The sequence below is a fragment of the Macaca thibetana genome, chromosome 3, assembly GCF_024542745.1.
Source record: "Macaca thibetana thibetana isolate TM-01 chromosome 3, ASM2454274v1, whole genome shotgun sequence".
NCBI classification, from domain to species: Eukaryota; Metazoa; Chordata; class Mammalia; order Primates; family Cercopithecidae; genus Macaca; species Macaca thibetana.
In genome coordinates this window covers 85,211,622-85,239,392 of record NC_065580.1, presented here as the reverse complement: position 1 = coordinate 85,239,392, position 27,771 = coordinate 85,211,622, and the positions used below count along the sequence as shown (strand labels likewise).

Below are 27,771 nucleotides of genomic sequence, written 5' to 3'. Positions count from 1 at the left end.
AATATAAATTAACACAATGAGATTTAATTTTTCTATCCACTTTGGCAAATATTTTTAAAATTGATAATACCCAGTGTTGGCAAGAATGTGCAAAACTTCTTATTCTCATTAAACATGGGTGAAACTAAATTGCCACAAACTATAGCATAAAAACTCCCAAATATGTGAACTATGTTGATATAATATATCTTCTACTTTCACCTTTCAAAGAAATTTGGGGTTGTGCAAGGCATATATCTAGATCTAATAGCATTACACTGGAAACAAATGCTTTGTATCATTTTTATCTTTTAATTTTTAAATTTTGAATGCAGTCAAAACCAGACATTCTTAACCACCACTAGACATTGAAAGATAAATTTCCCCTTGCAAGGGTAACCTGTAGTTCTAATGATTCCTGCTGAAACAGTGGTGATCAGAAAGTATTTATGTGCATGGCTTCTTTTGTTTTACTATTAAATATGGCTTGCTTATTCTCAACTTTTACGGAACCTGATGAAGAATTAAGTCACATATAACTTTTGGTCCACACATCAATTTTGTAAATAATACCACAATCTCTGTCTCATTCCTGTCTTTGTTCCCTAGTTCAACCCATGTTCCCCTTTATGTGGAATAATGATAGTTATCTTGAGCTTTCCATGACCGCACCTTGCTGTCCAGTCTAGTTAATAAAAATCTATCATTGAAATTCTATTGCTAATACTCTAAAGAACTTTGGCTTATTCAGCCTTATTTGCCCAAGGAAACCCAAACCCTGGAAGGTTACAGCTCTGTACCTAGTGATCTATTCTTCATTACATTACTCTCATGTTATCTTGACCACAAATATTTTCGAATTACTTCCCTTAATTATCATTTCTTCGACATCCTTGAGTCACCCAATGCGTATATTCTTCAGATTTCTTTCATTCTAGTATTCTCTGCCTTAATTCTCCTGGAATTCCACGTTTTTCTCCCTTCATGGTATTTGTCACAAATCTTTAATAAAATATCAATTTCCTAATTTACAATAGGAAAAACCCAGACAAGGTATAATCCAGCACACTTACATAAGTGAGTACTAAACAGGGTCATGATTTGCGTCCAGTAGTTCAATATTGTTTTTACTGTTAGTGTGTTGTAGAACTCATTCTAGTGAAAGGGCTGTTTGTCCTTCTCCTGTGCAATTCTATTGCCTGTATTTGCATGCTGACTCTTGTCTGGTTCTTCACATAGCCATAAGTATGTTTGTGCAGGTGTGTAGATACACTCACTGTGTCACATTCCTCTCTTCCTTCTCAGCCCACATTAGTGTAACTTCTGACTGTAACATAGATATGATATTGTTCTTGCTATCCTTACTAAATCAAATTGCACTCTTTTAGGTGGGTTTCCAAGGAGTAGAGCATTAAGCCAAGATTTGGCTTTGTGTGATTTATGGAGGGAGAAAAAGTTCTTTAGAAAAAACAAACAAACGAGCCGGGCGCGGTGGCTCAAGCCTGTAATCCCAGCACTTTGGGAGGCCGAGATGGGCGGATCATGAGGTCAGGAGATCGAGACCATCCTGGCTAACACGGTGAAACCCCGTCTCTACTAAAAAAATACAAATAACTAGCTGGGCGAGGTGGCGGGCATCTGTAGTCCCAGCTACTCAGGAGGCTGAGGCAGGAGAATGGCGTAAACCCGAGAGGCAGAGCTTGCAGTGAGCTGAGATCTGGCCACTGCACTCCAGCCTGGGCGACAGAGCACCACTCCGTCTCAAACAAACAAACAAACAAACAAAACCTTTAATGGAGGGAGGGAGGCAGAAAAAGGAAGAGGCAAGCTCTAAGCAAGAAAGTTGATCATAGTGACAGTTTAGCCTTGGCCTGTACCTTTAGGGCTTTGGAGCAAAAATCCTGTCATAGGATTGTTTCCAACTTAAGGCAAGAAGGCTGGCCTTTTCTCACCTATATAAATCAGTCATTCTCTAGGGCCTCCTAGCACAGCCTATTTCTGTGGATAAAGGTTAATTCTTAGGGACGTCTGCAAGCTTTCAGAAGTTAACATTCATAGCAGCTGGTGATAGTTGCTCTGGTAAGGTAGCAAAGGATCTGCTTTGAGCTACCAACAGCATCTACTGGAAACCCTTTCCAAGTATAATCTTTTTTGAATGCTCTGCAGTGTTTGACACTGAGATGCTTACCTTTCATAGCCTCTAACTCTCATCCAGCACATTTCCACTAGGTTTTCTTTTACCTTTTAAGCCACACTTTGTCAATGTTGCTAAATCCCTAGTCTTCCTTTCATTTTTTAATATGTATAAAACTTCAATTTTTTGTTCAATTCTCATCTTATTACACCCACAGTTTATAAATTATATTATCCAATTCCAGAGCTACAGCTACCACGTTTTAATGTGTCTGACCCCACTCTCCCCACATGCATTTAGATCGTAATTCTCACTTCATGTTTTTTTTTTAACTTAATTTAATTTAATTAATTAATTTATTTATTTATTTTTGAGACAGAGTTTCACTCTTGTTGCCCAGGTTGCAGTACAATGGTGTGATCTCGGCTCATTGCAACCTCCACCTCCCGGGTTCAAGCAATTTTCCTGGGTCAGCCTCCTGGGTAGCCATGATTACAGGAGCATGCCACCATGCTGGGATAATTTTTGTATTTTTTTTAGTAGAGATGGGTTTCACCATGTTGGCCAAGCTGGTCTCAAACTCCTGACCTCAGATGATCTGCCCACCTCGGCCTCCCAAAGTGCTAGGATTACAGGCATGAGCCACTGCACCAGGCCCTACTTCATGTTTTAAATCTTCTCTCAGATATCCCACAGAAACTTAAAAGCCAACATAGCAGGAATTGAACTTGAAACGTTTCTTGTGAAACTGTCCCTCATGCTCATTGACTAGCACCCCCATTATTCTTATCACTCCAAGCAAAAGGGTTTATCTTTGTCTCTCTAGTGCCTAATTTGATTTGGACATGGACTAGATGCTTAACAAATATTTGCTGAGTGAATGAATAACATTCAGTCAGCTTTTGAAAATTCCCGTCACTTATCACTCTTTTCCCTGAGTCAAGAAAAAATATGTATCAGACAGTAACATATATATTAAGTAAAAATTTAAACAAATATATAACAAGGTGGCTTAGTTTTAAAAAGTCATTGATAACTCATAATTAAATCATTTTGTTACAAGCTAATAAAATTGAGTTTAAAGTGTGTGATGATGAGGAAATGTTAGTGGATACCAAATTAGCATTGTATTTAGTTTCCGGAATGGTTCTTGCAGGATTTTATAGTTACTACTAAATTTCGATAAGCTTGTGATTGTTAGGTGTTGTAGTTATATAAAATATCCAATAGATGGTACTGTAAAATGCCTCACATGTAAAATGAGGAGTTACAGCAGGTAGAGAATATAAAGGGAACATCTTCAGAATTCTGAGGAGAATTGAGATGTTTTTCTCTGGATATTAAATTGTGTTTAAAAATCTGATTTTTAAATGTAATTTAAGCAATATAGTTTTCCATGTAAAATATAATAAATATTCATTCTTCTTTGTGTTCAGAAAATGAAAATTGATGTTTTTTATAAAACAGAGCTTCAAAAATATTCACATTCTCTTGTTTAGAAATCGTGGCTTTTTGGTTGTAATTACTCTTAGTTAATGTGGCATTTTAGTGAATGTTACTCCAGTAGAATATTTTCAGCAAGCAGCTATAACTACATGTATTTATTACTGAAATTCTAAACAAAATTTAAGTTAACAGTAAAGCAAACCTTTTTGAGATGATCTTCATTTGCTTAGCAGGGTGGAACCATTATTTGTCTCACTTGTGGTCTCCGCCAAGACCAGTTTAGTGTCTGAATAGACTAGTATACCAGAATGTGATTACAACATGCATACATATATTTATGAATATATGTATGTATATATGTATATAAAACATATTTTTGAATGTTGCAATCACAAGTATATACATGTGTACACACATATGTGTATATATATACACATACATCAATATGTAATCTTATAGAGTTAAACATTCTTGTAAAAAAGAGTAATAATTTAAAACTGGTTGGAGTTTGCTCCTAAAGAGCATATAAAAAGTATAAATTTGTAGATAGCCTAGTTTATCTTAATACACAGAATTTCCATTATGAAGTGGTGCATGTCTACTTACAAAAGTGAATGCCAAATTTTTATTAACAGAACTATGTTTTATAAAACCTATTTCTAGATCTAAAAATTTCTGAGGAATATATAATGACACTGAAAGCTTGAAAATATGTATATATCTTACTTTATTACATGTAGCTCTGAAATTTTTGTGTTAACAGTTCATGACGTTGTTTCTGACTAATGCTGAGTATTCCTTTGTACAAGGGTTACTTATTTATTTAACAAAGTTTAATTAAATATAACTATATGCCTGGAGAAATAAAGATGAATAGTTCTTAAGTAGAATGTTACTGTTTGAATAAGCAGCTTCTTGTAGGCTGTGTATCATGTGTCCCTCAGCTTCTTTGAGCATTTACTATTTTTAAATACGTTTTATATAATCAGAATGTGTGGTATGATGTATTATTTATTCTTTTAAAAAGAAGATATTATGAGCTGTATTTGAATGTGCTGCTTAAAGAAAATATGCTACTGTAATAACTTGAGCTAGCTTAAGGAATTCAGGTTATTTTATAAAAAGACAAAAATAATTATAGTTTTCACAAATCTGGGCTTTTCCAATTGTTGTCTCCTAAGCCATATTGGGACAAATATTTTCAGATTTGTAATATAAGGTTGTGGGTTAAACCAATAATTGCTTAGATAGTTTGAGTTAAAATGATTTTTGCCCACCAGATAGATTCTATCTGATGATAACATCTTTATGGAATAATGGGGCTCTTAGATTCCTACCCAATTCTTAAAGATTTTGTAGTTATCATATCTTGTACTCCTTTAAAAAATGATGACATGCACAGATTTATGTACTCAGATTTCCTAGTACACTGGATGTATATAACATTGCATAGCAAAGTTTCTATTTCAGCTAAATGGATTTAAATATAAACTGTGCATGCAGATCTCAAGTGATAGTCTCTTAATAGATGTCAGATACTCTTTATTGCTACCCTCCTTTATTTCAGTAACATTTTAATTAATTCACACTGATTGAATAAATGTACATTGAGACTTGTTTCCTAATGAGGGCGCATTTAGAGGAAAGGTTCTGCATCATTCTGATATCCTGTGGGTAATTATATTCTAATTATATGGTCGGGGAAAAAGAGTCTATAACTCAGAACTGATATTGTTCGTTGGACCCAATTAATTACATGCACATAATGAAAGTTCATGATAAGGTTGACTGGCAGTCAGTGTAAAATTTTAACTCAATTGAATCTTAGCCTAACGTGAGTACAGAATTGGACTTTAACCTGGTTAGAAAATACTTTGGCATGAGATCAATGGATATTTAAAGGAGCAAAAGACAAGAGCAAATTCCATTATAACCTCTTTGTTTTTTAATTCAAGATCTTTTCCAAGGAGGGTAAAAAGGAGATATAGGCTTTTAATTCTAAATATTATTATCAATGTACTTTCATTACCTATAGTGCTATTTTTGTTTTCTGGAAAGCAGCAATACACTAACTATACAATGATAAATTTCTAAAACTGGCTCATGTTTTTATAAGGAGATAAAATAGGTATAATAGGAAATATAGATTAATTTTATGAACATAAAATGTATATGTATCAGTCTATTATATTGAGTTCTTTGAAGGGGGTGATTTTTTTCAAGTTACCAACATCCCTCAGACCCCTATCCCAAACATAAACAAACATAATCACATACACATACACACATTCATAAATAGGTATCTATTAATGAATTATATGTAAATTAAGAGTTCTGAAGAATCATCTGAAAAAATAAATAGTCTATAGGATGTGCATGTTTCATTTTGAAATGTGTTTTGAAGGTGGTTGCTCTAAATATCAACTCCCATCTTTCTGCTCCTCAATTTCATTGTTTTCTTTGCTCAGTCTTTGGGAAGAACAGTTTCCATAACTGAGGAAAACAACAGAGAGAGAATTTTGTTCTTTCTTTCTTCTAAGAGCTTCCTCTGTCTCCATTTTCTCCATTGCTTTCTCTCTTTGATTTGTCTCTACCCTCCTCCATCATTTCTACTGTATAAAAACAGATGTTTTTATTTTAAAAAATTCTGTTGATTCTCATCCACTTATTAGCAACAACAAAAAAATGTTCAGATGAAGAAAGTGTAACCCATCTTGTCTTGCTGAGTTCTTAAGCAAGCAGTGAAAACCAAGGAAATCATTTTGGTTCTAATGTTAATAAAACCGTTAACCATTTATTGAGAACTTAAATGTGTCAGACATCATCCTTTTAATCCTACAGGTATGTATCATTATGATGCCCAGTGAACATTTGAGGAATGTGAAGTTTAGGGAGATTAAGAAAATTACCTAAAACCACTCAATTTGCAAGTGGCAGAAGCAATAGTTGCTTTACTCAATACCCCATGATCTAAAGCTGTTTTTATGTTCATGCTGCAGTCCCCAACAATTAACAATGCTTGAAATAAATTTAAGGAACCTAGACCAGCCTTTCAGAAAAGGAATGGAAAGAAAAACAACAGATTAGAGAAACTAGAGAAAAATAGACATGAAGAGTAAAAAGAGTAGAATATACCAGAAAGTGGGGTAAAAAGAATGAGCAGGCATTGTAAAATTATTTTACAAGTGTGTAAATATTCAAATATTCTTATGGTCACGACTTAAAGAACACCTCTTTAATGATATTCACTTCTAATGAGTTTATGAGGCCTAGCCAATTAGAGGGTGTTACTCATTTCTAATGACGTCTTTTGCTAGCTAATCAAGTAGGCAAGCCAAAAATGCTAAAATTTGTTTTAGTTGTTCTTGCTGATTGCTTTTGTATTTAGAAATCCATGTTTGAGATGATTTGGATATCTCTATAAAGATAAATTCTTTACATTTTTATTGAAAACATTTGATACCTTTTAAGTTTTTAAACGTCCATTGCACTAGGTACCCATTGCACTAGTTTTACCTTTCCTGAAATTTCAGTTGCATGTCCTTGCCAGACACACACCGAAACACATATTGAGGGAGAAAGGATGGATGGTGCCTCACGCTCCCTTCTTGTCAATAGCCTCCAGGCAAAACTCTACAAATACAAATAGACACAAACACTCATATTTACTAAGTAAGTATGGAATATTTTGTAAGCAATTACAGTTGAAGGGTAGTGAAATAAACACAGTTAAAATATATTTTACCATTACATTTCTATTAATGCAAACTTTATTTTTTATTATACTTTAAGTTTTAGGGTACATGTGCATAACATGCAGGTTTGTTACGTATGTATACATGTGCCATGTTGGTGTGCTGCACCCATTAACTCGTCATTTATGTTAGGTATATCTCCTAATGCTATCCTTCCCCCCTCCCCCATCCCACAATAGGCCCCAGTGTGTGATGTTCCGCTTCCTGTGTCCAAGTGATCTCATTGTTCAATTCCCACCTATGAGTGAGAACATGCAGTGTTTGGTTTTCTGTTCTTGTGATAGCTTGCTGAGAATGGTGGTTTCCAGCTGCATCAATGTCCCTACAAAGTACATGAACTCATCCTTTTTTATGGCTGCATAGTATTCCGTGGTGTATATGTGCCACATTTTCTTAATCCAGTCTGTTGCTGATGGACATTTGGGTTGATTCCAAATCTTTGCTATTGTGAATAGTGCCACAATAAACATACATGTGCATTTGTCTTTATAGCAGCATGATTTATAATTTGAGTCAGGTGAGAAGCAGTCAAGGGACCCTAGATAAGATTACACTATGTGTAGCTTTTAAAATGTTTTATTTTTATAGTTGCATCTTAATTAGACATATCAGAGTTTTTGTGAAAAAGAGAAATGATTTATGATTCTTTTCATTGTCTTGTTTGCATTATGACTGAAATAATCTTTTACTAAAAATTTTGATAAAGACAACAATAGTATTAAAATCATTTTTATCTCACGTCCTTTTTAAAACTTACATTGTATTCATATGCATGAGTGTACACAATTAAGGACCTCAAGAATTATAGAGTTTAAACGAATTATATGAAACTGAAATATAAAAATAAAATTCATGGAAGCCAAAAATGTATGTGATGTTTATATCCTAAAGATAATACATTTTATTATCTTGTGTGAGAGAACAACTTTACCTGTTCAGCTAAGACAAAGTGTCATTTTATGAAGATAATTTTTCTTTACCTTACCCTAGTCTTTGCCTCTGTCTCTTCTTTTTTGATGTCAGAGATATCCAATTGTATATGAAGGAAAAAAGCTATTTAATATAATTTTATTTGGAACACTTCACTGCACTTGAAGTTATTGTGTTAAATTAATTCATACTATTATTCAAACCAGTTTTTCAGGCAAAACAAGTTTGTGTGTGTGTATCACTTTGTAGATATAGTGATTTCTGAATATTTTTCATTCTTCATCAATATTTTAAAATAATTTTATCCCCAAACCACTTAAAAAATGAAGGCATGGCTAAAAATAGTAATTTTTAAAAAGTCTCTTCTTGCAGCTACTGTTATTTGAATAAATAGAGCCTGGGTTAGGGAAGCAATATTCTGTCACTAACTTTATTTTCCTGGGTTAGGCATCTAAGCTCTCTGATTTTCAGCTTTCCAACCTGAAAGATAAAGTATCTTCGTTTAGTGGGAGTATTAAATGACTGTAATCCCAGCACTTTGGGAGGCCGAGACGGGTGGATCACGAGGTCAGGAGATCGAGACCATCCTGGCTAACACGGTGAAACCCCGTCTCTACAAAAAAGTACAAAAAACTAGCCGGGCGAGGTGGCGGGCGCCTGTAGTCCCAGCTACTCGGGAGGCTGAGGCAGGAGAATGGCGTAAACCCGGGAGGCGGAGCTTGCAGTGAGCAGAGATCCGGCCACCGCACTCCAGCCTGGGTGACAGAGCGAGACTCTGTCTCAAAAAAAAAAATAAAATAAAATAAAATAAATAAATGAGGCAAGATAACAAACATGAAAAATATATAAACATTTTTTATTTATATAATATATATGTATATGTATAAATGCAAAATATATATGTATAAATGTAAATGTTCTTATGTAGGTATAAGGTATCATTTTAAAATTTTTCCTTTAGCCTGAAATAACTAATGACCCTTTTAATGTGAGTACTGTGCTCTCATTATATCTTAACTAAGTCAAACCTCCAATAATCTCCACCAAAGATTTTTCTTTGTCCTATGACAATTTGGATTAAATTGTCAATTTAAAATGATTACACATTAGAAAATATGAAGACAAGAGATATCCTAATACTTAAGAATAATAGAATTTTAAAAAATTCTTTGATATTAAATTGAACTTAATAAGTGCCCTGAAGGCAAATGCATCTTTTAAACTAATTATCTGTACTGTGTATTCTATTTAATATTAAAAAGATACTGATTAAATAAAATCAATCACATTCCTCTGTAGTCACACTTCACATTGGATTAAATAAAAATATACAGTTTCTGTATTAATTCTGATTAAAAATATATTACATTTAGAATCATGCACTCATGATAATTTTCAGAAAAACTAAAACATTTACTCTGTTCATCTTTGATCTTTAAAAATTAAGTACAGGAGAGTAAAAAAGGAAGTAATATAATAGCTAAATTTATTTTCTAATAGGTTTCTACTTTTCTTTTAGATCTAAGTACCATGGTTTGCTAATTGTAACAGAAATAAGCCACCGATGGGTGTGTACATTTAATGTATAACTCTTTGTCTATGCATTTTGATTGTAAATGAGCTTAGATATATGTTGGTTTTGTCACTCTTATTCTTGGAGTAAATTTCTAGTGTTGCTCTCAGAAGGCTGAGTGTTGCACAAGAAAATTCATAGGGCTAGTGGCTTTCTCTCTTACATATTTAAAACTTCTAGCTCCAGCTGGGTCATCAGTGTTGGTTGATCCTTCTACTCATCCTTAGCAAACTGCTTTTTTATTTTCAGAAAAGAAGTGACAAACCTCTGTTTCATTACCTTTTTCATTGTACCTCCTCTCTGCCAACCTCACTTGCTCTCTATCAGCAGATATCTCATATCCCTGCTGCTCTGAGAAAGAGGAAGACTTCAGGTGTGTTATCCATAAATTACCAATTAATAGCAAAGTGGTAGCTAGGTTTCAATTTCATACCACAATGTCTTTTCTTTTTCTTTTTTGGATAACTTCAAATGGGATGTATATTATCCAGCATGGCATAATCTTTGCCTTTGCAACGTCAGACCTGTCTTACCTATTTGTATTATTTTCTTGACTCCTGTGGGTTTCTGGATTTGAGACCCAAAAGGAACACATTTGGAAGAGTGCAATGCCTGTCAATAAGGGCTTCTGCTCTAACTGAAATATTGCTTTTTCAAAAAGCCCTTGTTTTTCATTTATCTTTAACAGTTCCCTCCCTTTCTCTCTGTTCCTCTTTCCCAGCAGCCTAGAAACTTACCTCTGTTTATTCATTTTAAATGAGAACTCTGTTTCCATGAAAATAGTGCTCCTTATTTCTCTTCCACCCACTCCCACGACTTCTCTCCCAACCTTCTAGCAACTTCATAGTTTTCACTGAGATAATGTACATATTTTTATTTCATTGTAGAAACATTTTTACACACTTTTAAGCACTAAAGGATATAATGAAGAGGTAGAAAGAACTTTTTTCTCTCAAATTTTATTACAAAATATTCACTAACAATACAAAAATCCAAAGTATTTCCCACATATATTCAAAAATTGCTATTATGCTGCCATAAATTCTTTATATATACTACTCTATATATACATATATGTGTATGTGTATATATATAAAGCTGAAACTTTTGAAAGTAAGCTGCACATAGTGTAACACCACATCCGTAAATATTTCAGCAAGCACCTTCTAAGACTAAGGACAGTTTTCTACCTAATAACATTATTATATTCTCACCTAAGAAAATTAACAATGATTCCATAATATCAGTCATTATCTTGTCCATATTCAAATGTCTACAGTTATCCCAAAAATGCCTTCTGTTGCTTTTATTTGTTTACTTTTTGGGCGTGGTAAAAGTGAAAGTGGACCAGGATCTATTTGAAGCTCCTGCATTGCATTTGGTGGTTATTGTGAAGCATTTTGACAGCCATAATCTTTTCACTTGGCTTTCCAGGCTGCTGTCTGCAAATGTATGCTTAGTAAGCATACACTCTTCTAAGGTAAAAGGCATCTCTGACTCATGCTCTGGAAGCTGCCTGAAGTCTCTTATTTGGGTTGCTTTTGAGTCTCTGAGAGTTTCCTGGCTCCATGGCACAGAATAGGATAAGGATCCGTAGTATTACATTCCTGATCTGAATGAGAAGAAGAACAAACTTGTATATATTATGATAAAGATGGAAGGACTATATCCATGTCTTGCAATGTTCATTCAGACCTTAAGCTTCAACCTGAAGCTAAGAAAGAATGATAATAAGGTTGGCAAATATCTTTGAATTGACTCAGAGAGAAGCTAGCACAAATATTCATTGTCCCTGGTGTTATGTAGACTAATTTGGACTCAGAAGTCAAGAATGTTACGAAATCAGGAAGTTTTCAGTAAAGGTTCTACCAAACCTATTGTCAATTCATCTTCAAAACAACAGTAATTATTAGATTCTCCTGTAGAATGGGATAGTTGACCAGAACTCATACTCTTCCACTTCCTCGCTTCTTTTGACTAGAAATCTGCAGCTACAGTACTTTCTACTTATATTACGGAAATATCTTCCAAATAGAGCTGGATTCCTAAACACCTTAATTTTTTGTGGGGCTGTGCTAGACCTCTTCTTCTTCTGTGTCACTTCTGAGTGCACTGAATTATTTTAGTCCATCTCTATTCTGTGCAGCTGTGAGGGTGTCAGGTTTTACCTATCTCAGGTTCAGAATTTTTTTTTTTTTTTTTTGGTTCTTGCTGCCTTTCTAAAATTATCCTGGGTAAGGGAGTATAATAATATCTGGAGTCTCAGATTTTTCATACCCATCTTGGTAATCTAGCATTGCCCAGACCCTCCCTCAGATAGCTCGTATCTAGGGAGGAAAAGGGAATATTCTGACTACCTCCTTCTTTTCAGGGACACACAAATATCTAACAACTCTTGGCTTCCCATCCAACTTTTCTTCTCCTGCTCCAGTATGGGGAATCTTTATCTAGTATTGTGTGTGTGATTTGTCAACTATTTATCCAAATTTATATTTTATGTTCTCCTTTCCATAGAATGCAGGCTTCTGAGGTGATCCTTTATCACTTCTTGTAGTCACTTTCTAATGTGAACTACAAAGTGGATAGTGGTGGTATATAATGGAAAATACAGTCATGAAGACTAATGTCAGTATATTTCATCCCATCTTAACAAAATTACTCTCCAGTAAAAATCTTGTCACTTATTTAATTATTATTTAATTATACTTTTTATTCTTTTACTGATATTAATGGAATATGTTTTCTTATTTCCAGAGTACCGTGAAACAAAATGAACATCATAAACTATGTCTGTGTTCAAAAGACACAGTATTTTTAGGAAAGAATGAGAGTTGGACTTCAAAATGAAAAGTGGGATGGGTAAAGGGGCAAGTTAAAAAAATTAGTGGAAATTGTTTATTAAAGATAATGGAACTTGGAGCTAAAGCTGGCCAAAGATGTTGATTAGCATGCTTTGGGTAGATGAAGTTGTGTTTTGGATAAATAATTTCACAACCTAACCCACTCTGTGTTAGATAATTTCTTATTCAATGAAAAGATATTTAATTATTTAATTCAAGGAAGCAGTAAAATTATACCAAGGAAATGTATTTTTAATTTACTCATTTATTTCACAGGCGTATAATGATATGAGAAACTTCATTGATACTTTGTTTTGAGTTTGACTCTTTTTCAGCTTTCATATGAACTTCTCTTTTTCAGCAGACTCTGCCCACTTCAGGAGTTTCTGTTCCTGAGGTGCGTAAGCAAAAACAGGTTTTCACACTTACAATTATAGGCCATTATACATCTTGTATAGCTATAAAGAACATTTTGTGCTGGCTCAGTGACATTCGAATACCAGCATTTTATATTTTATTTTTTTCATATTCTGCTAATTGGAAGTGGTGGTTTTCATATTTTCGGTGATGGGATAGACTTGAAGAATTTTCAATCTATATTTGTGATAAGCATTAAGAAAACAAGAAGTTATGTGACCCAGACTTCACAGAGAAAAATAAAGGTTACTTTACAAAGAGTTTTTACTAGCATAGAAAAATAATACCATTCCCATTTTTTCACATTAAAATGTACATACATTGCAAGAAATCCAAAACAATTTATTCTTTGAGCCGTCAAAATGTAAGTTTCAATGGCAGTATGTTGAGAGACTCTTGCTTACTTTGAAGTGCCCATCACTTTCAAATGAATACAACTACATTAATCACCTAGTCCATGCCATTGTATAGAAAGACATCAGAATAAAATATAGTCACAGAATAAATGGCTTTTAGTTTGAAAATAAATGTAAGCATTGCCACAACAATTATTTTCAGTAACATTTTTGCTTTATCTTTGCATTGATGATACAAAGCCTCCACATTGTTCTGTGACAATATCCTATTCAATTGTTATTATCTCTATAGGAAATGCCCAAATGATCTTGTTTTCCTTAAAATTATTTAAATCTGCTTATTTTAGAAAGTATTACTTACATGAATGCTACATAAGATGATGAATTTATTTAGAGGGTAACATGCTTGCATAAAACGGTAATAACTGCTCTTTTCTCCTCACCAAAAATGGCTTTTTAATCAGTGTAGACCCCTTCGTTAAATTTTTTAAAAAAGTTCTTATTTTTAACCAGAGACATACTCAAAAATACTTGGAGATAACACTTAAATATAATGTTTCTAATCTAAGAAAATGTTAAGCTGATTTTATATTCTTTGAGTTGATGACATTGTTATCACGATTATTATTATAAAATAGAGATGCTAAATTACACACTTAAGTGACAAAAGTATTAGGACAGTTTATTATTTCATTGGGTTAAGTGTGAGAAAATTAATTTTGCATCTCAGGTTCTTGAGTTTGTTTCTGCCCCTATTATCAGCCCCATCAAGTGAATGTAGTCATTGCATTTGAGATGTAAAGTTTTCTCTTTAGATCTGTTAATCTCCAGAGCATCCCTGTGTATTCAATTCTGTAATTTGTGTCATATAGATTGAGTAAATAGATCCAAATTTTTGTTTTTATATATTTTTTCAATTTTCAGGATAAAAGTCTTTATTTTGATATGAAGTTTTTAAAAGTCTTCCTATACTTATTTATTTTTCTGGCATTATATATTGGTTTACATTAACTTAAACTTTCCAGTATCCCTCAAAGTCATTACATAAGATTTTTCAACTTTGTTGTTCCAAAATTTTCCTTAAGCCTATGCATGGATATATGCATGGCTGAGTGTGTGAATACACATATATACACACAGAGAGACAAGAAACCTTATGTTCTACCATCAGGAACATTTGCTCCTTGGTTAACGGAAAATGTGGTTAAAGTATATGTGGGAGAACATATATAAAGATATATACATACATTAAACGTTTAACTTAAAATATGTAGATTTATATTCATTGGCTATATTTTTGAAGATTAAAGGCTTTTCTATGAGTACAGATCTTCTAATTGGAAATGGTATCTTGCCTTTCTTGCATATATCACAAGCTTATTACTTATAATAGTTTCAATTCTTTTAAAGTATAACAAAAACTCAAGAACATCTGTGAAGTAATTTGAGTGTAAAAACACTTACTATTTTTGTTATTAATACCCAAAGCTTGCACAGTTGTTCTCTCTAAACTTAATCTGACCACTCCTCATACACGCCACACAGGCGCACACACACGCACACACATACACACACACAACTTGTGTTATTTTGTCTTTCTAAAGCTTGCAGATTATTTTTTATACAGACAACTCTTTCATTTTGTATTCAAAATTCAATGATGTGAGTAATAATTAAATTACACAATTACAATTACAAGGTAAGTTTTACTTAGAACTGGCATAAACAGATTGAGGGCTAATAAGTCACTATGTTGAGCATTTAGCTTAGGTGGTACAAAGAGACAATGAGTGTGAGCATAAGAGAGCTGCCTCCTGGTACTTACTTTCAGTTTGCTGTGGACGACAGTCAGTATGGTTTACAAAGGGACTGGAGAGTGAGGAATGTTGAGGTTGGTTACAAAGTCTGCCTTTTTTTTTTTTTTTTTTTGAGACAGAGTGTCACTCTGTCACCCAGGCTGGAGTACAGTGGCATGATCTCGGCCCACTGCAGCCTCTGCCTCCTGGGTTCAAGCGATTCTCCTGCCTCAGTCGCTGGAGTAGCTGGGGTCACAGGCACACGCCACTAGATCCAGCTAATTTTTTGTATTTTTAGTAGAGACGAGGTTTCACCATGTTGGCCAGGCTGGTCTTGAACTCCTGACCTTGTGATCTGCCCACCTCAGCCTCCCAAAGAGCTGAGATCATAGGCGTGAGCCACCACGCCCAGTCCAAAGTCTTCTCTTGTATGTAAAGTATATACATACATATATGTGTATGTATACTATATACATACACACACACACACACACACACACAAACATACAAACATTATTTTATGATGGTGCTGCAATATACTATCACATAGCCAAAATTAAATTATTTTGGCATACACCCTCTTATTCCTTAATTTCATTCCCTTCAATAAGAATTTCCTTAACAGAAATCTTGTAAGTGGTTTATACCCAGGATAATATCCTAGGAGAAAATATGAACTTCATGTGTAATGTATGAAAACTGGGACTTATGGATCAAGTCACCAAGTGTACCTTCAAGTTGAGGAAGCAACTAACTTCCCCAGGTACTTTAAGACCAGTTGTCATTTTGTCTGCTTTGTTGCCCCCCGTCTCTCCCACAGACACCACCCAGATCACCACAGCAATTATTCTCAGCTATGGTGACTTAGTGGGCAAATAAAGTACAGGATGTTAAATGAAAACACTTCTTTACAACACTTACCTTCTACTACTATGACCAAGCAGTTTACCTGTGATTAACTTAATAATAAAATATGTAAAAATCTTTATCTGTACTTTAAAATCATTGCCATTTACTGAGTGCCTGTTTTATGTCAGTACTTTTATCTAAATTTTCTTACTTTTTTCTAACATAAACTTTCCAATTTATAGTTTAAACAAATGGTAACACAGCAATGGTAAATAACTTGCCCCAGCTGACACAGAAATAAAAGACAAACCTGCATTTTGGCGTCTAAGCTCATACTTTTGCCTTTACAAAAAGTTGTTTTTGCTTTTTTTAAAAGTACTTATTTAACTAAGTGTAAAAGAAATAAAAATCTTTAGGCCTTATATTGTTTATTATATTTATGTTTAAAACAGTATAATTTAAAAAAATCAAGACTGTTTTTTTCTAGTCAGTAAATAGTTTTGCTGCAATTTTTAAAGAGTACTCATAGATTTAGAGCCTTCATCATTTTTGGAATGAATTTGTTTCCTTCAGCCACTAAAATGTTCAAATCCCACATTAAGTCCATATTGGTTAAAGGTGCAGCTTTACAGTTTGTTAGTAAGGTGGTGTCTCAGACCCAACCTTTGTAAGTCCCACTGAATGTGGTAACATTTCTGCATCAGAGAGATCTTAACTGCTGTGAATCTTTGTGATACTTTAGGTTAAAACTCTAGAGTTTCAGGAAAATTCGTGTGGCCTAGCTCCAGTGGCAGAAAGGACTAAGTCTCCATTCAGGCAAGTTGTGCAGTAGTAGCAGCTAAAGTAAGTTCTACGATTCAAGCGATGGCTGCTGTTGGCAGGAAAGCACTCGCCTTTGTAGCTTTGTACCAGTGGAGGTGCTTTGCTGCTGCCAGTTTCTCATGCTGAGATTGGACAAAAAGAAGAAAACCCTGTTCTTGAGGTAATCATCACTTGCTGCTTGCAGTTTGCCAGCGATCGATAACAGCAGGCTTAAGTATTGTGGTAAACAACCCTTTTGTGAAAGCAGTTTTCACAAATGTACAAATACTCTACCTCTGAGAATCAGCATGATGTAGACAAAGATTTTTTTTTAGAGCACATATTTAAAGTAAGGTCTTTTTATTTTATTTATTTCATCTTTCTATTTTCTGTGAATGGTCTTTTTGGCTTTTCTTCTCTGTTTATTATGATGATTATTCTTTTGGAATTCTAATACAATATAATCCCCAGTTAAGATCTGTTGTGCTGCTTGTAGAGTCTACGGATCACAAAACACTGAATTCTATATTTAAAATGTCTACATAGCAAACACAAATGGTTGATATTTGAAAATGCTCAAATATCAATAACTGTATTTTATATTTTGTAGTTATATGTTCTATATTCTTTCATGACTTTTTTTTTGTTAGAGTAGCTCTTTTCAGCGTTTGAATAATTTCTATTGATTAAAGAAACAATTTTCCAACTCTTTGTATATCTAGGATGATTTATCTAGCAGAAGGAAATTTGCCTTAATTACAACAATGTAATTTATTTTGTGGTTTAGAGCCCCAAAACATAAAGAAAGAAACCGAAGGTTAAATGGCAAACACTGTCCCCTATTATCAGAGAGCAATTTTATCCTGAATGATTGTGCAAACTAAGATTGGTGAGCTCTTTCTGAAACTTTTCAATAAGTTCGACATTGGTAATTAACTCTCATAAATATCATAATAGAGGTCTGCCAGTCAGGGTCAATTGACCTCCCAAAAAAGCTAGTGAAACCTGGTGGAGAGGAAATTTTCCAAGGATGCAATTGCCTCCCCCTTCCTGTGCCTCATATAAAAAGGAGAGACAATTTTCTCAATGGAAATAGAAGAAAAATTAAATAGTGATGAGGCTCTCCTGTTTTTAAGATTTTAGCCTGGATTAATTCCACAAATTCCACACATTTGCATTTTTCCCCAAAGAATTCACTTGGTTTTCTTGATGCGTGTGTCTGTGTGTTTGTGTTTAAACGAATGCTCACCATTTTAGTATTAGCTAGATACTATAATAAAATACACAGACAGATGAATACACTGAGAATTTTAAAAATTAACTTGTTATATGCCTCTGTCTCATATTGTGGATTTCATAAATGAAATCTCATGAGTTGAAAACTCTAGGGTTTTAAAATTTGTTTTTATTTATATATTTATTTTTTGAGACAGAGTCTCACTCTCTCACTCAGGATGGAGTTCAGTGGCACAAACTCGGCTCACTGCAACCTCCACCCCCAACTCAAGTGATCCTCCCACTTCAGCCTCCAGAGTAATGGGCCACAGGTGTCCACCACCATGCCTGACTATGTTTTTGCATTTTTAGTAGAGACAGGGTCTCACCATGTTGCCCAGGCTGGTCTTGAACTCCTGAGCTCAAGCGATCTGCCTGCTTCAGCCTCCCAAAGTGCTGGGATTATAGGCGTGAGCCACCACACCCACCTGTTTGTATTATTTCTGATTGCTTACGCTAAAGCAATTGTTTAGTCTCCTGCCCAGCTTACTTAGGGGGCTGACAACATGGAGGGACATGATGCCATTTAATCAACTGCTATCTCTGCCAGTTGGAGGTTCTTAGAGCACAAGAATTGCCCTAGATATATGTGTGGCTAAGAGTAAAGTAATATTAAGAGATAGTTTTGTAGCTCTTTAAAAACATATACTTGCATGTCTTAAATTTCCATTAAAACATGAATATATAATCTGGTGCAAATTTCCAGTTCCATTGTAACTAATCAAATTGAATTTTATTTAATTCTTCAAATGTACGCATTTTATAAATTGAAGGCCAAACAACAATTGTTGGATAATTTGGAAGAATAACTGTATTAAGTTATATCTTTCACATGGCAGATTTTTACAAAATATTGATTCCATGTTTTATAATATGTGCATGCAAGAATGCTGGAGTAAATTATTTCCACACTCACCAATAGCATTAAGTTTTTGAACAGCTAACACAAGCTATGTGTTTTCAAATATAAGCATTGAACTTTTCAATTTTAAATATGTTCCTAATGTAACCACTGATTTTTTTTTCTTTTCTTTTTTTATTATTATTATTATACTTTGAGTTTTTCATACATACACACATTTGGAAATACAAAAACAATGTTGATGAGCACCCTAATAGGCAACCACAACTATTTTACATCACTCATAGTAACTTTTATATTGAATACATACTTTAATGTAGGGACAATATTACAGACTATACATGTTCTATTAAACCTTACACAACTCTGAAAAATAGGTATCACTATCTCTATTTTGCCAAAGCGTAAACCCTCTAGGTTACGTAATACTTAAGTAGTAGAGATGAGATTCAACTCAGGCATTCTGATTCCAAACCTCATCTAATAATTCACTCCTCTTATACATTATGCCATTAACTGTCTATGAATGCAATTATAATTTGCAAACTTAAAAAGAAGGAACTTTCTTTTAAAAATCAATATTTTTGCCAGAAATTATGCTTATATGAAAGCATATCATTTTTCAAACAACTTGAATTTCAGGAATCCTATTATGGCATCCATTTGCAGCCACACACAAAATATATTCAGTGTTTTTGCACCATGGAATTGCAAGGTAAATGGACTATACGGATTAGCATTTATTTTAGTCAGAGACAATTTCTGATCCATCTAGCCCTAATATATTTAAAAACAGCTTTACTTTCAAAGCTACTTAAAAATGTCTTTCTAGGAATAAATTCAATGCTTGATAGCAGAGAAGGATGATTATACTTTAAATATGTATTGTTCTTGGGCGATGATCAGTCTAAATACCCTTATTTGATCACTATACATCATATACACGTAAAACATTTCTCAGTTAATACATTTGCACAAATAAAAACCGATCTTTCTAAACTACAGAAATTGAAATGATACTCTAACAAGCAAATATAGGAACTAGGAAATATATATAGCTGAGTAAGTGATAGGAAATGTGTGGCACTAAAGCACTTAAGCACCCATGACACACATTGCCAATCAATTAGAACAATTTTTCACATCAAGCCTAGGTCCCCAAGAATCCTTCTCAACAGTATGCTTCAAGAACTTAGAAAACTTTTTTAAAAAGTTTTCATTTATTTCTTCATTCATTTATCCTGACTTTTGTTAGTCACTGATTTAGAATCTGATATAGACCAGTGAAACAAAGAAAGTTCTTTTACTTATGGAACTTTAATTAAGATGAAAGAATGCAGGCAATTAAACAAATCAAAGACGTAATACCTTAGGTTGTAATAACTGATGTTTTAAAAGGGGGCCGAAAGGACTAGAGAAACTTCTCTCTGACATTTGACCACATCCTGAGGTGAGGACCAAGGTCAAAAAATGTGCAGTGGCAAGTTTTCCACCAGACTGAAGAATGTTTGCAAAATCTCTCAATTTAAAGCATGATTGTTATGATCAAGGAACAATGAGGAGGCCAGTGCAGCTGGAGTGTAGTAAAAAAAGGGATGAGTTTGACTTTTGTGTAGAGAACTGAGTGTAGGAAGACAGAAATGGAAGTAGAATGATTCATTAGGTGATAGATAATCCAAGCAAAAAAAAGATAACGGCTGTTTAAACCATATAATGAGGCAGGTGGTGAGTAGTCATCCAGTTTGAGATTCATTTTCAAGAAACAGAATAGGCAGGAAATTTTTAAACTAATCTTAGAGATTTTACAATTACGTGTTTTAGGCCCTCATGTGGACATATAGAAACAGTGTCTGCATATAGAAATTAAGGCTCGGGTAGAAATCAGAACAAGAATTATACATTTAGAAATATTCATAAAAATGAAATTGAAAGCTGTGGGGATGAATGAAGTTACCTAGGGAGTAAGAGTAGATAGAGAAGATGAGAGGTCCAAGGAAGAGGCCAAGTCTTAACAGGTTGCAAAGCTGGAGAAGCAATGGGCAAAAGAGACTGTGAGGGCGAAGTTTTGAAGGAAGAGCAGAGCCCTCAGAGAAAGAAGTGTCCTGGAAGCCACGTGAGGCAAGTTTTCAAAGAGTAAGAAGAGATCAGTTCTGTCAGATACAGCTGAAAGATTTGAGAAGATGAAGACTGACCTTTAGATGTGAAACTGAGATGGACATTGGTGATTTTAATAAATGATAGTTTGTTGGAGTAATGGTGATACAAGTTGATTGGGTTGTGTTAAGAGAGAGTGAAAAGAGAGGAAATAGGAACAGGGAGCAGGCAATTCCTAAAAGAAATTTTTTTACTATGAGGAACAAAGTAATTAGATGGGATGGAATGTCAGTTTTAAGATATATGCTATTTTTGATATAAATAGTAGCTTAAAAGTCCATCATGCAATTAAAAATAATTTTCAATATTGCACATATTTATAAGCTTTTCTTAGTAGTCAACACCACATTCTTTAAATTATAATCCTATACCCGTTATCTGTATCATTGCATATGAAAATAATCAACTTTAGTAATCCTTAATAACTTTTGATAAAGAGTCACAATTGGGCACATAGGGATAATACAATTTGGTATTCTTTCTCATTATTTCTTTAAATGGTGGTTCGATCGTGAAACTATCATATATATTGAGCCAGTTGAAAACAACAGCTTTCACATTATTTACTAGGAACTTCAAATTAGAAAGTTGAGCCTGGGTTTGTACCCATGAAACTCTTCTGTTAGTAAAACGACTTAATTTTTTTTATGTTATTTTCATAATTTTTATTTTTATCAAAGAGTTTCTTTTTTACAGGAAAGACAATCAACAGTGAAAAAGGAAAAGAGTGGTTCCCAGCAGCCAAACAAAGTGATCGACAAGAATAAAATGCAAAGAGCCAACTCTGTTACTGTAGATGGACAAGGCCTGCAGGTATTTTTTAAATCAAAATTTTACTAGGTTTCACATTTGATACTTCTAGGCTCTCAAAGGGGCATATGTTCAGCTATCAACACATTTGTTTAATCTGCATATTAGCTTAGTAGACTCTTTCAGAAAGATCTTTATTAATTTATCAAGATGTCAGTCTTATGGTTGATTGACAGAGTAACATTCTGGTTAAATTAATCATTTATGAGTTTATCTCCGTTTAAACTCAAATTGGCAAGTGATCTTTTGAAAGATTTGCAAATTATTGCTAAATATACACATTTATTAAATGCACATGTGTTATTTATTTACAGGTATACTTTATATCTCTCTATATATTTATATTTAGTGTGGGTATGATTTAAAGAGTCACTTTGATAGCAAAAACTTCTTTAGGAAAGAAGAAAATGAACTCTGAATATATATTTTCTAAATAAATAATTTTTAATAATAAAGAATTTATTGTAATATATTTCCAGCTTTCAAAATTTTAAGTCAAAATTTAAACCTCAAATATATTTCTAGGTTAAATAAAAACAGGTAGTCATTTTTTAATACTATTATATAAAAACCTATAAGTTATCTTTATGGTCTCTAGCATCAAGAATGACATTTTAAGACATTGCATGGGGTGAATGTATAACATTTACTTACCTCTGTTTTTTACCTGTATTTCTTACTTCAACAGGAAAATGGTCAATACATTTCACTTAATTTATGATATTGTGGATTTAAGTATGTTTTTCTACTTATGTTTTTGCATTCCAATTGCCTATACTTCAAGTTTCACATTCTCTGGGAATATTTACCAACAATTTAACATACAGACATTATGTCACACACTTGCACTCATTATATTTGATTTTCTATCATTTTTTTATTTCTTACTTTATTTCTGATACTATAGATTATGTCTTTTGTATTTTTCAATATGCAAACACAGTTCAGGGCACATAGTAGATGCCTAAATGCTTGCTTCTTTATCGTCTTGAATATGTCATTAAAATTTAATAATAATTTATTAAATATTGATAACTAAGTTACTGTTTGTTTTTTATCTAAAAATCCATTGTGAATAGAAAAGTTTTCATAAATTATTTAACTCAAATATAAAAGGAGGGAATTCTGAATAATAAAATTATATATTAGAGAACAGAAAATTTAATTATAAAAAAGTAAATCAAGATGTACATTTTGGAACTCATATCCATATTTTAGAAATTTCATAGAAGCTGTCAAATATAAAATCTATCCACAATTTTATTAGCCAAAAATTTATTAATTAAATGATCCTATAAAATTTTTATTGAAAAAAATCAACATTTTAATTCAATATGTGGATGGCTAATATTGATAAGTTTAAATTTTCAGCTACTCTGGGTTCCTGGGATGAAATTAATGAAAGGGAAGCCTAATCCTGAAATCTAACTGTATTTCACATGACTAGGCACATACTTCTCATCACAGATGGGAAGCATATATCATTTGTTAAATAGGATAGCTTAAGCATTATGATGGTATTTTATACATATTAGCTTGTTTAATTCTCTTAATAAACATACGAGATCAATACCATTATTATTATTATTTTCAAAATCATGTTGATGCTCAGAAGTAAGATAAATTCCACAAGGACACAGTCAGTGGTAAAACCAAGGTTTGAATGAAGACCATCTGGCTAGGGTTTATGTGTTTCATTCCCAACATACCCTGTTTCTTTGCTTAAAAATTTTTAACATGTATGTAACTGCTGAACTTCTGACCAACTTGTTCTTCTATGTACTTTTATATTGCTGCAGGCTTTGAGATAAAATTTATGTATGCAACAGAATTTTAACTCCTCTAATCTCAGTTTTCCAAGATTTTCATAATCATATCTCAGTTTTCCCAGACATCAAAACCAAAATTAAATAGTATATACAGTGTTTTCAAGGTTTTAAACCTGCATAGTAATATGTTTCATTTTATTTGCTATTTGCTATTTTAAAATGATCTGAAATATTTGACCTTATTACAACTAAATTAGTCACATTAAAAATCTTAGATGATTAACATTCTTTGTGGATGTGTTTCATCTCTCTAGCCAGATAATAACTTTTAATAACTTGCTTTGGCATACAAAAGTGTCAGCTAAAATTATGAGTGGGACAAGTATAGAAGTCAGCCCTAAAAAAAATCAGTAAGAAAATACCATATGTGTAGTAATAATTTTTTCAATTAAAAAAAGTTGGTATAGAATCGTGTGCAAAAGTCTGTTGTACCTCAGCAGAAAGGACCAAAATAGAATACACATATACAGCCACATAGTCTTGGAGAAAAAAAATAAAATAATAGAGTTCTATTATATGTAAAATGAAAAAAATAGTAATTTTGTGTTGTATTTATCAACTTTAAATGCCAAAAGCCTTGTTCATTATCAAGAAAGGTAAAAAGATCTACCATAAAATTAATTTTTTCCATGAGCTTTAAAAAATATGTATCATTAAAAAGCATTGAGTTGCAGCCCGGTTTGCATATAACTCAGTGACAGAAGAGATCTATACTGCTTAAAGAAGACTATTAATCATAGTTAGGCACATTCATCTTATTTCTTTCCAGCTAACCAGCATAATGATCAGGATTATTATTTCTAATTAGAGGAAGTAATAGATCATGTATAACCTTAGGATGAGTCTCATTAATTAACCCAAGTCCTAGGGGACTTCAAATAGAGGTGGTTAGGCACTCTGTCTTTGTCATCACTCACACCATAGGTTTACACTTAATACATATGATCAAATGTAATTGAAACTACGACTTCTTAACATGCAAGAGATATAAAATTACAGATGGCTCTCCCACATGTGAACAACTAAGGAGAAAAACAGAACAATTGTTTAAACTGTATTTATGTTGAATTTACCTTGATCCTAAATATTCTTTGAGAAACATTTCAAAATAAAAGGTTATTAAGAGCTAACGAATCTAGTTTGTAACACTATTAGCACAAGAAAGAAAAGAGAACCCTTATGCTTAAATATCAAAAACTGAACCAGTGTCTTTCCTCACAAAACTGCCTCTTTCTTTTATCTTCCTTATTTGTCATATTTTATTATTTTAATCACCAAGACGATAAACCATACACCCATGCACTAAATGTAACTGTATAGTACATATGTATGTTAAATTAATTATCTCTATATAATTAATTCACTTCCTTTGATGTATGTGTGTGTACGTGTGTATGTCGTTTGCTCGTTTTAGAATTCTCAACCCTGTTGACTCTTTCATAATTAGCCCTTAATTGACATTCTAATTCTCTATCTAAATCCAGAATTATTACTCTACAGTTTTGAACATTATAGCAAACTTTAAACTGAGTATCTCCATATATATACAATGGTAGATAATAAATGATGTAAAAATAGAGCTGAGTAAGATAAGAAGTATCAGGGCTGAGAGTCAGAATTCTCTATAATTTTAAGTACAGTGGCTAGATTAGGCCTCATTAATAAAGTGATATTTGGGTCAAGACTTAAAAGAGTTGAAGCAGTTGGTCATTTGAATATATGGGTAATGGACAGCCCTAAGGTAAGTATATGCCTGGAGAGTTCTAGGGTCGGTAAGAACTGTAGTTGGAGTAGGGTGGGCAAGATGGAAAGTGGTAGCAAGTAATTCAGAGAAGTAATAGGGATGGGAATTTTTAAAGGCTTGAAGGCTTCACTAAAGACTGACTTTTGATCTAAGTGTGATGAGAAGATATTGGTGGGAGGGATGAGCAGAGGAGTTACATGATTGAATGATGTTTTAAAAGGCTTACTCTTGTAAAGATTAGATTGCTGGGGAGCCAAAAGTCCAGTAGATTACTGTTGAAGTTATTCAGGGGTTATAGGATGTAGGTTTATTAGGATGGAGCAGTGGAAGTAGAGAGATGTGATGGGATTCTACATATATTTTGAGGAAAGAACAAAATATATGCTGATGAATTGACTACAGGATTTACAAGAAAAGTGAGGAGTCAGAAACTTCTCCAATATATTAATAGTTTGGACCATGCAACTGGAATAATGAAATTGCCATTGACTGAGATAGGGGAGCATCTGTATGAATGTTTAGAAGGAAATTTCTGTTGCTGCTAGATATACAAATAAAAATATCAAGTAGATAGACCAATATGTGAACCTAGAAATTAGAAGAAAGGACAGACATGAATTTGGGAGTGAAAGGCATTGATGGTAGTCATCAGATAAGATGAGATCATTAAAGAACAGTGTGTATATAAAGAGAAGTGATTGAACTGGGATTCAAAACGAGTCTAACTCTAAAATCATGCTCTTTAAATGTACTATTTTTAACTGGCCCTTTATATGATTAAATAAGATTTTACAAGATGAATTCTATTCAGTATGGTGGAGAATCCAGCATGAACAGTCTCCTGGAATGCCCTGCACATCAAATTTATGACCATTCTTTTGCTGTGCAGAAGCTCTTTAGTGTAATGAGATCCCATTTGTCAATTTTGGCTTTTGCTTCCATTGCTTTTGGTGTTTTAGACATGAAGTCTTTGCCCATGCCTATGTCCTGAATGGTACTACCTAGGTTTTCCTCTAGGATTTTTATGGTATTAGGTCTAACATTTAAGTCTCTAATCCATCTTGAATTAATTTTCGTATAAGGAGTAAGGAAAGGATCCAGTTTCAGCTTTCTACTTACGGCTAGCCAATTTTCCCAGCACCATTTATTAAAGAAACTACCATCAGAGTGAACAGGCAACCTACAGAATGGGAGAAAATTTTTGCAATCTACTCATGTGACAAAGGGCTAATATCCAGAACCTACAAAGAACTCAAACAAATTTACAAGAAAAAAACAAACAACCCCATCAAACAGTGGGCAACGTATATGAACAGACAATTCTCAAAAGAAGACATTCATACAGCCAACAGACACATGAAAAAATGCTCATCATCACTGGCCATCAGAGAAATGCAAATCAAAACCACAATGAGATACCATCTCACACCAGTTAGAATGGCGATCATTAAAAAGTCAGGAAACAACAGGTGCTGGAGAGGATGTGGAGAAATAGGAACACTTTTACACTGTTGGTGGGATTGTAAACTAGTTCAACCATTATGGAAAACAGTATGGCGATTCCTCAAGGATCTAGAACTAGATGTACCATATGACCCAGCCATCCCATTACTGGGTATATACCCAAAAGATTATAAATCATGCTGCTATAAAGACACATGCACACGTATGTTTATTGCGGCACTATTCACAATAGCAAAGACTTGGAATCAACCCAAATGTCCATCAGTGACAGATTGGATTAAGAAAATGTGGCACATATACACCATGGAATACTATGCAGCCATCAAAAAGGATGAGTTTGTGTCCTTTGTAGGGACATGGATGCAGCTGGAAACCATCATTCTTAGCAAACTATCACAAGAACAGAAAACCAAACACCGCATGTTCTTACTCATAGGTGGGAACTGAACAATGAGATCACTTGGACTCAGGAAGGGGAACATCACACACCGGGGCCTATCATGTGGAGGGGGGAGGGGGGAGGGGGGAGGGATTGCATTGGGAGTTATACCTGATGTAAATGACGAGTTGATGGGTGCAGCACACCAACAAGGCACAAGTATACATATGTAACAAACCTGCACGTTATGCACATGTACCCTACAACTTAAAGTATAATAATAATAAATAAATTGAAAAAAAAATTTATGACCATTCTTCAAGATTTCAACTACCACAGATGCTATAAAATCTTCCTAAACACTTTCTCTCTTCATCA

At 33.6% G+C, this 27,771-nt stretch overlaps 1 protein-coding gene across 16 annotated transcripts in view; it reads left to right on the top strand.

Annotated features, from left to right (window-relative positions):
* The window catches only part of DGKB (diacylglycerol kinase beta), a 778,174-nt gene that overhangs the window by 264,698 nt on the left and 485,705 nt on the right, over positions 1–27,771 (top strand). For 8 of the 16 annotated variants that reach the window (XM_050783046.1, XM_050783047.1, XM_050783037.1 and 5 more), the window contains 2 exons: positions 13,019–13,054; positions 21,864–21,980. In XM_050783046.1, coding sequence (XP_050639003.1) covers positions 13,019–13,054; positions 21,864–21,980 — 153 coding nt within the window. The remainder of the gene's footprint in view (positions 1–13,018; positions 13,055–21,863; positions 21,981–27,771) is intronic. The other 8 variants (XM_050783039.1, XM_050783035.1, XM_050783038.1 and 5 more) reach the window with 2 other exon arrangements.